We start from the raw sequence: 9,026 nt of genomic DNA, 5'->3' as shown, positions 1-9,026 counted from the left end.
CGAGTCCCTTCCAGCGCTACCCCTGCAGGCTGCGGCTCCGCCCCCGCCCCGGGCCCCACGTGACCACTTTTCACTCCCGGGGCGCCCCCCCCCCGCCTACCACCCCACGTGACCGCGGCCGTCGTTGTCCTGGTAGCGGCTGCGTCGGGGGCGGGGGAGGCGGCGGAGGCGGCGGGAGCGGGAGGGAGAGAGAGAGAGAGAGAGGGAGAGGGGAGGAGGAGGAGGAGGAGGAGGAGGAGGAGGAGGAGGAGGAGGAGGAGAGGAGGCAGGGAGCGGGAGGGGGGAGAGCAGAGCCGCGCCCCGGCCGCTGCCGCCGCCGCCGCCGCCTGCAGCGAGCCGGAGCCGAGGGCGGGGCGGCCGCTCGGTGAGTACGGGGGGCGCGGGGCTGGGGGCTGTCACGTGCCCCACGCAGGGTGGGGAGGAGGAGGGGCTGGGGAACCCCGCGGAGACACGGCGCGTCACCCCGGCCACCGGTGGAAACCTCCCCTAGACTAGGACGGACCCCGCTGGGATGGGGGGGCACGAAGGATGAGGAGCAGCCCCAGAGGGCCGGCGGGAGGAGGGGGACCTGGGCGGGCGGGGGACGGTCCACATTGCGAGAATCGTGGGATCCTGGGGGCGGCCGCCAGAACCCGTCACCTGGACGGGCAGCCGCGGAGCGTTCGGTGCGCAGAGCTGCTCTGGGAGCCTTGGGCGGGGGGGCCGGGGCCCCGCAAGGAGTCCACGTGGAGGTCTGCATCGAGGAGTGGGCTGTGTGTGTGTGTGTGTGTGTGTGTGTGTGTGTGTGTGTGTGTGTGTGTGGTGTCCGCGCGCGCTCGCCGCCAGCTGTCCATGTATGCACGTTCTCGTGGAGAAACACCGTGTTTGTGGTCTACTTCACACTTGGCGTGGAGAAAGACGTGTGTCTCGGCGTGGGTCTGTGTGTGCGTCTGGGGGGGGCGTGGGTGTCCGTTCCCGCGCACAAAGGGCTGTGTGTGTGTGTATCTAAGTGTGTGTGTGTGCGGTCACATCATCATCTCGTGGGTGCGCGCCCCGGAGGACCCCTGCGGCTCTCTGTGGGGGAGGGGGCCAGCTCACGATTTTCCCGGACACCCTTGCTGCTGCTGCCCACCCACGGGCGCTGAGGGCGGCTCCGGGGCATCTGCCACTGCGGCTGTGGTAATGCTGCCAGCTTTACGGCGCTGCAGTACGGCGGGCTTCCCCGCTGGGAATGCGCGCTGGCCAAAGGTAATCCCTTGGATCGCTCCCCGGAGAGGATTCGCGGTCGGTCGTGGCGAAGGGGGGCGCGTCCCTGCGGTGGTGGGCTCGAGAAGGGGGCCCTTGGCAGGAACAGGAGCCGGGGAGGAGGGAGCATGATTGCGTGCTCCCTGTTACTCAGTGTGGAAGAGGGAAAGGTAGGTGGGGGATGGGCTCTGTAGTTAATCCTGTTTGCTGTCTCTGGACCTTCGGAACCCGCCAAAATTGGCCCTCACGAAGTTGAATCTGGCCGCCCGCCGCCTCCCTGAAGCTCTCCCCGTTCTGAATCTGCAGCCGGATGGGGGAAGGGGCTCCCTAGCGCTTTCCTCCCACTTTTAACGTCCATAGGATAAAACGAGGCTAGAGTGGCAACATTTAGGTAGGAGAGCTACTCAAAGAAGAGAACTTCCTAATTAGGAAGAGTCTAGATCATTTAGAGCGAACCGGTGGTTAGTGGGAATTAGTTTCCCTGAACCCTCCCTAAGAAAGTCGAGAATGCTCTTCTCCAGGGCTCTCTCAGGAGTGTCAGTTACCTGTAATTGATGAAACTTGGGGAGGGGGGGGGCGGTAAAGAGAGAGTAGCTCAAACCTGGCTGAAAAGAGCTCACGGTTTCCCACTGAGAATTATATAAGCCATTAAATTCTGTTAAGATTGCTCCTTTCTCCCTCAAAAAGAATTCTTCCTGAAACTACTGAGTCTCTCCTGAGAAGCAATTTTAAAATACAAGTGTGGATTAAAAGGGGGGGGGGTGAGTGTACTTTTCAAGTTATAGGCCAAAAAAGGGGGGCAAAACCCCACAAGCCTCTGGTTTGCTCCTGCTGCTGGCACCTATAAGATTCCCCTTCCCCTGCTCAGTGCACCAGGGTCCAGAAACACTGATTTGTTTGTAAAAGCCTAAGCAGCCTGTTCCCGCAGACTTGATGGGTTAGGATCCTGTGCCAAGTGAACTAACCACAAGGTGCCTCTGACCTTGAGGCTGATTCCATGATGAATTGGCACTGATCATGTATAGTTGTCTGTGTAGACTTGGTCTCTTTTGGTATATTGATATACATCCTAGGGCAGGCAGTAAATAGGGCACTTACCTGGAGTTAGGAAAACCTGAGTTCAAACTCATCCTCAGCACTCATTAGCTGATGATTCTGGGCAAGTCATTAACCCTATGTGCCTCAGTTTCCCCATCTGTAAAATATACTGGAAAAGGAAATGGCAAATCATTCTAATCAGTAGCTTTGCCAAGAAAACCCCAGATGGGGTCACGAGGAGCCAGACATGATTTAGACTAAAGAATAACAATGAGAACATAGTCTGATCCTTAGAATTCCAGAAGTCCGCAAAAAATTAAGGCTGTACTTGACAAGACTCCCACAGATCAGTCCCTCTTCCATTTAGTTCCAACCTTCCAAACCAAATTTGAAATGAGTACCCTTCCGTGTAGGTGGTGCAGTGGGTAGAGGGCTGGGCTTGAAATCAGAAAGATGTCCTCATGAATTCAGATCTGGATTTGGTAGATGTGACCCTGAACAAATCACTTATTCCTCTCTGCCTCAGTTTCTTCATCTGTCAAATGAGCTGAAGAAGGAAATAGCCAACTACTCCAGTATCTTTGCTGAGAAAACCCCAAATAGGGTCATATAACTGACCAATCCCCCCAGAATAACAGCAATCTCCCCACCCAGTCTTCAATTAGATTTTTCACCAAAAAAAAAAAAAAATGTTTTTAATTGTTTCTGTTAAGACTCCTAATAGTTTCTAGTTAATTTTTTAATGTGTAAAATATACTGAAAATTTCATTATAACATATTATGGGAGGAATTTTAAAGTCTATTGAGCAGTGGTCCCCAAACTTTTTAAATAGGGGCCAGTTCACTGTCCCCCAGACTGTGGGAGGCCGGACTATAGTAAAAACAAAAGCTCACACTCTGTCTCTGCCCCTCAGCCCATTTGCCATTACCCGGTGGGCCACATAAACGTCCTCAGTGGGCCGAGTCTGGCCCATGGGCCCTAGTTTGAGAACCCCTGTCCTATTGAGGAACAAACCACTTCTTGGAAATACTGTTTTCTGCTTTGAGTGTCTTCCTTAAGATGGTTGATCAAGATATTTCATTTATTTATTTATTTATTGTTATTTTTTTGGTCCAGATATTTTTAAAAGATTAAAGATGAGTAGTCTAGATTCTTCAGCTCTGAGAAATACTTGGAGAAATCTTTTCAAATGTTAACTAGGAAGCATCAGGTGGTGTAATTTCTACTTGAAATTCTCATGTAGACAGGTGCAAAATGGCGGGTGTTGGGAGAGTTCTAGGAATTTGTAGCTAATCTTTCTGTTCCATCTATGTATTCATACCTCTGTCTGGAAGCTCTACAGGTATTCTAATCTGGCAGGTTCAGGAAGTCAGGATTCTGCCAAGAGGTTTAATTCCCTGGGACAGTCCCTACCGTGTAGACTCCAACTTCATCTAGTGCTCAGTGATCTAAGTTTGGGCAGATCTCCCATATCTTAACATGAAACCTGGTAGCAACAGGGCACTTTGATGTGACAGAAAGGGCACAGGAGAGAGGGTCCTCAGGATTCAAATCCAGATTGTGGATAATCTTGAGAGAAATCGCTTAATTTGCATCTCAGTTTCTTCATCTCTAAAATGGGAATAATCCTAGTTGTCTTCCAGTCTCTCAGTGAACTCTGTAAATGTGAGTTGCTATTAGGAAAGAGTTGGTTCTTTGCTTTTTGGGGTGGCTGTTTGCTCATCGGGTCACTTAGGGATGGGAACCATAGAATTACAGAATGAGTTGCTATGTCTTACAAAATGATCTCATCATCTCGTCCAGTGTCCTCGGCTCCATTCAGAACATAGGTTTTCTCTTTTTTTTTTTTTTCTTTCTCCCAAGCTTTGCTTCCATGATGAGTGCAGAGCTCAATGTCCCCGTGGACCCTTCCCCACCTACTTGCTCTGAACCAGGTAATAAAGGGATGGATTATCGGGACTGGGTTCGTCGAAGCTACCTGGAATTGGTCACTTCTAATCATCATTCAGTTCAAGCCCTTTCTTGGAGAAAGCTCTACCTGAGCAGGGCCAAGCTCAAAGCTTCCAGCCGGACTTCTGCCCTGTTGTCTGGATTTGCCATGGTGAGTTTTTCAAGGATCCCTTGGGATGGGGAGATGCTGTCAGCAAGATGTGGCATTTACTGGGGTTCTTTGGGGCTTCCCAAAGTAAGTGGCTGCCCCTAGGCCTGCTCTGGCAACCAAGGGAGATTTTTGAGATTAGGAGATTTTTTTGCCAGCATCAGAGTTCTAGGGCGGGGAGGGGAGGGAGGGGTTGAAGTCACTCTGTGGCCGCCAGCAGTTTACAGGAACTGTTTTTAAAGAAATCGGTCTTTCTGGACCACACACGCAAGTTAGTTGGTAAGGATTCAGGAACACCAGGTCATGAGACTTCGCAGACATGAGTTTAATACTTTGCGCTAAGAGAACAACACGGTTCTGGTGATTTGATGTCTTACTAAGTAGCTTCACATACTCCCTTCTCATAGCAATCCAATGAGGTAGTGAGTCGAGAGTTATCCCTATTTTACAGAGGGAGAAACTGAGGATCAGGTTAAGGTCACCCAGGCAGGAAGTTGGAGCCATAGCAGCCTTTGTTTTCCCCGCTCAGGTTTGCACCTCACTCCCAAGGGCCCTTGTTCTCATCCTCCCAGCCCTAAGAACCAGTCTCTATCTGTACTTCCCGGGAGAGGAGACATGGGGCTCCATAAGCATGTTCACAGAAGGTAGCTCTCCCAGACTGCTTGCTCCTGCAAGGCCAGCCTTGGTCCGGGGCCATGTGAGTGACCTCCTGTACTTGGCTTTGTTGTGTGAAAGACCAAAATAGGACCCGGGGTCAGCTTTGCTGCTGGTTTGGAAGAGGCCTGACTCCCCGGATGTGACTTGACCCACGATGGATGGAAATGTCAGGGCTGTGCTTTTCCTACTCAGAGGCTCCCATGGCTCCCTATTACCTCCAGGATCAATTACAACCTGGCCCCAACCCCATCTTTCTGACCTCAGTGGACTCTGTTCCTCCTGCACCACTCAAGCTGCCAAGCCAGCCTTCCTTCTCTGCCTCACACATGACATCCCACCTCCCATCTTTGTGTCCCTGGACTGGGCTTCCCTCAAGGCTGGAAGGTCTGGCCTCCCAACATCCACGTCTTTGAAGGAGGCTCAAGCCCTTCTGTTGCTCTGAGCCTTTCCTGATCCTCCCTGCCTCCTCCCTTGCTCTCCCCTCCCTTGTCCCACACCATCATCCCTACAACTCCTGATCCCCAGCCCTCCCAAACAACTTGTCAATGTCCATGGATATACCACAGTTATGTCTACGTAGATGTTACAGACGGGCTCTCTCCGCAGAGAGATTACGTGTGAGTGTGTACACATACGCTCTATATTCTCTGCCTGTATTTGCTACATACTGGGCGCCCTGACTAGAAGATGAGCTCACTGTGGATAGAGATCGTCTCATCGTTGTGCCTGCATCCCTAACCTAGCACAACGCTTGGCGCATAGTAGGTGCTCAGTAAATGCTTGTTGATTGATCTCTGTAGAAATGACGAAGGCCCAGAAAACGACCAGTTCCCTTTAGTTGATCGTTGATAATCCCAAAGGTGGCTGATGTTTGTTTCGAAGATTTGGGGATCAAGACTCCCCGGCCTGACTCTTCGGCCGTTATTCTTCCCAAAGGCCGAGACATCTCTCATCCCCCCTAAGATCTCTGAAGGCGCTTTCTCCCCCTTTGGGCTTCTGCTGCTGCAGAAGACAAACGCCTGTGGTCCTGTGGTAACCCCAACATTTCTTTAAAGACAGCCCTTGATCTTCTCTTTCCAAGGCTGAGCAGCCCTCCTCCGGCTGCCCTTTCCTTCCAGGCCCCATTGTCCATCTCTCTTATTTTCTGTTAACCACTGTTAATAGTCCCTGCATCTTTCCCACAGCTCCACGTCCTTTTACCCAAGCATAACTTGTAATAAGAGTGATTGAGTCATGAAGGTGATAGAGAAGGGATGACTTAAGGCCTTGCTGCTTGGAAGCCCATCTCCTAAGCAATTTGGGGAGTTCTGCTGCTGGTCTTCAGCTTGTTGGCCACTGTGACCCCGGGATTTTCTTGGTCTGTGGAGGATGGAAAAGGGAAGCAGCTTCACCTTCAGTCTGAGTAGTTAGATGTACAGGGAGATAGCGGCATCTTCTGTCGTTCCTCTGTCTGAAATCATTCAGGGCAGCTTTGGGCGCTTCCTGTCTTGTGCAAGCCTTGGCGGAGTCCATCCCTCTGTGGTTGGGGAGGTGGGGCGCTTCCCCTCTCCCTCCCCCTCCTCTGGGAACTACTTGGATCCCTTTGCTTTAAGGTAATCAGGCTTCTGGGGTCCGTGCACCCCAGGAGGGCTGGGAGAAGTTTTGTTAGCAGAGCGCAAGCCCCTGACCAGAGCTGCAATCAGCACTGTGCACTGTCTGCCTCTTCTGTACCACGTGGGGAGGGCGGTTGTTAGGAGGATAAACACAAACAGACATCTACGCTGGGAGCCATGGATCCCAGGTCTGTGCTGGGCCATTTGGCCCTACTGACTGTCCCCAAGTCACCTTTAACCTGTCTGGGAAGAGGGGGTACCTCCTTGGGATGCCCACTCTCCTTTCCCAGCCTTCCTCAGATGGACCGTCCAGGGCACGGAACTCCCTGAGCTGCTCATTTGCATGCCAGCAGCCCGGTGAAGTAAGAGCCCTGGCTTAATGCGAGTGATTCGGAGCTCGCCCGATGGCGGAAACTCGGCATCCTCAAATTTCTGCCAAGCACCCAGCAGCCCAGATGGTGCTCTGAGCCCGTCTGTGTGAGCAGCCAGCGCGGTCTCGAAGAAACATCACCAGCGGCCTGGGGAAGTTTGTAGTGGTGACTAAGACCATTAGTGAAGGATTAAAATCATTACTCAGGAGTGCTAGTCGAAAGCAATACTGCTCACCACTTGTCTAAGATTGTCTAAGCCAGAGGCAGCTGGGTGGTACAGTGGTTAAAGCCCTGAAGTCAGGAGTTCAAATCCATCCTCAGACACTTAACTCTTCCAGGTTGTGTGACCCTGGACGAGTCACTTAACCCTAATTGCCTCTGCAAAAACAAACCAAAAAAATTGTCTAAACCAGGACTTAAACTTTTTGCACTTGTGACCCCTTTCTGCCCAAGAAATCTTTATACAACCCCCATACACAGGTATGTGTAAACTAGGGATACAAATCAAACATTTACTGATAATAGATTGCAATCTTTGTGACCCCGCCCTTGCCACATTCAGCTCCAAATGGGGTCTCGGCCACAGTTTGAGAAGCTTTGGTATAAACCAGCTAGACGGGAGTGCGGTGGCTGCCCCCTTTCCCCTCCACGCCCGTTGGCCGGCGTAGGCCCCCTCCAAGGCGCCCCCTTTGTTTTGCAGGTCGCCATGGTGGAGGTGCAGTTGGAGATGCAGTACCAGTACCCCCAGATGCTCCTGATAGCCTTCAGTGCCTGCACCACGGTGCTGGTGGCAGTCCACCTCTTTGCCCTCCTCATCAGCACCTGTATCCTGCCCAATGTGGAAGCTGTGAGCAACATTCACAACTTGAACTCCATCAGTGAGTCCCCTCACGAGCGCATGCACCCCTACATCGAGTTGGCTTGGGGCTTCTCCACTGTCCTGGGGATCCTTCTCTTCCTGGCAGAGGTGGTGCTCCTGTGCTGGATCAAATTCCTTCCTGTGGACTCGAGCGTGAAAGACGGGCCCAGTTCCAAGCCGGGCCCGAGCAGCCACACGGGTTGGCAAGCTGCCCTCGTGTCCACCATCATCATGGTGCCCGTGGGTCTCATCTTTGTCGTGTTCACCATTCACTTTTACCGTTCCCTGGTCCGTCACAAAACGGAGCGCCACAATCGGGAGATAGAGGAGCTCCACAAACTCAAAGTCCAGTTGGACGGTCACGAGAGGAGCTTGCAGGTCGTGTGAGTAGCTGGACACACAAGGGGGCGGGGGGTGTCTTTGTCAAAGGCAAAGAAGCTGGAAATAAAACAAGTATTTTGGTCACAGGAGCACGATAGTTGCTTGAGTTTTTTGGAATATTAAAAAGCCAAATTGGTAATTCCTGTTTCTGTGAGGCTGCTGAGACACTTCCAGAGAGTTCAAGACCAAAATTGTATTCGGTCTCAAGCCTATAAATCTGTGAGAAATTTTCCTGGAGATTATGGAAGTATTTTAAAATAAGATACTGTTGCCAAAAGTAAGTTTCCCCCTCCCTTTCCATCTAACAAAAGTAAACAATTTTGGGAACTTAAAAGACCAGCCTCGTTGGGCAGCTTCCTTGGGCAGGGGAAGCATGGAGGCCAGGGAAGCATGGATGCTGGGTTGGGGCAGCCTCCTTGGGTAGGGGAAGCATGAAGGCCAGGGTTGGAGCAGCTTCTTGGGCAGGGAAGCATGGAGGTCGGGGTGGTGGCGGCCTCCTTGAGCAGGGAAGCATGGATGCCGGGTTGGGGCAGCCTCCTTGGGCAGGGAAGCACAGAGGTCGGGGTGGTGGCGGCCTCCTTGGGCAGAGGAAGCATGGAGGCTGGGGTTGGGGCAGCCTCCTTGGGCAGGGGAAGCATGGAGGCCAGGGTGGTGGCGGTCTCCTTGGGCAGGGGAAGCATGGAGGCCAGGGTGGTGGAGCCTCCTGGGCAGGGAAGCATGGAGGTTGGGATCTTTCCTTCATGGGGTGCCCTATTTCTAACATCTCATTGTTGAGTGGCTGGACGATGACGCCTTTCCTGCGAAT

General features: G+C 52.5%; 1 protein-coding gene across 3 annotated transcripts; it reads left to right on the top strand.

Annotated features, from left to right (window-relative positions):
• The first annotated feature begins 294 nt into the window (after nt 1-294).
• On the top strand, nt 295-8,310 carry ORAI2 (ORAI calcium release-activated calcium modulator 2). Of its 3 annotated transcripts, none has more exons than XM_074264149.1 (3): nt 295-364; nt 4,127-4,364; nt 7,682-8,310. In XM_074264149.1, exons 2-3 carry the CDS (start codon nt 4,137-4,139, stop codon nt 8,225-8,227), a joined length of 774 nt encoding a protein of 257 aa, XP_074120250.1. In that variant the 5' UTR covers nt 295-364; nt 4,127-4,136; the 3' UTR covers nt 8,228-8,310. The 3 variants fall into 3 exon arrangements, with proteins under 3 accessions (XP_074120250.1, XP_074120248.1, XP_074120249.1); XM_074264147.1 differs by lacking the exon at nt 295-364 and adding an exon at nt 743-1,227; XM_074264148.1 differs by lacking the exon at nt 295-364 and adding an exon at nt 1,055-1,394.
• The last annotated feature ends 716 nt before the right edge of the window (nt 8,311-9,026 follow it).

The sequence above is a fragment of the Sminthopsis crassicaudata genome, chromosome 4, assembly GCF_048593235.1.
Source record: "Sminthopsis crassicaudata isolate SCR6 chromosome 4, ASM4859323v1, whole genome shotgun sequence".
Classification (NCBI taxonomy): Eukaryota; Metazoa; Chordata; class Mammalia; order Dasyuromorphia; family Dasyuridae; genus Sminthopsis; species Sminthopsis crassicaudata.
The sequence above is the reverse complement of the archived record's forward strand: the minus strand, read 5'-3'. Positions and strand labels throughout refer to the sequence as shown.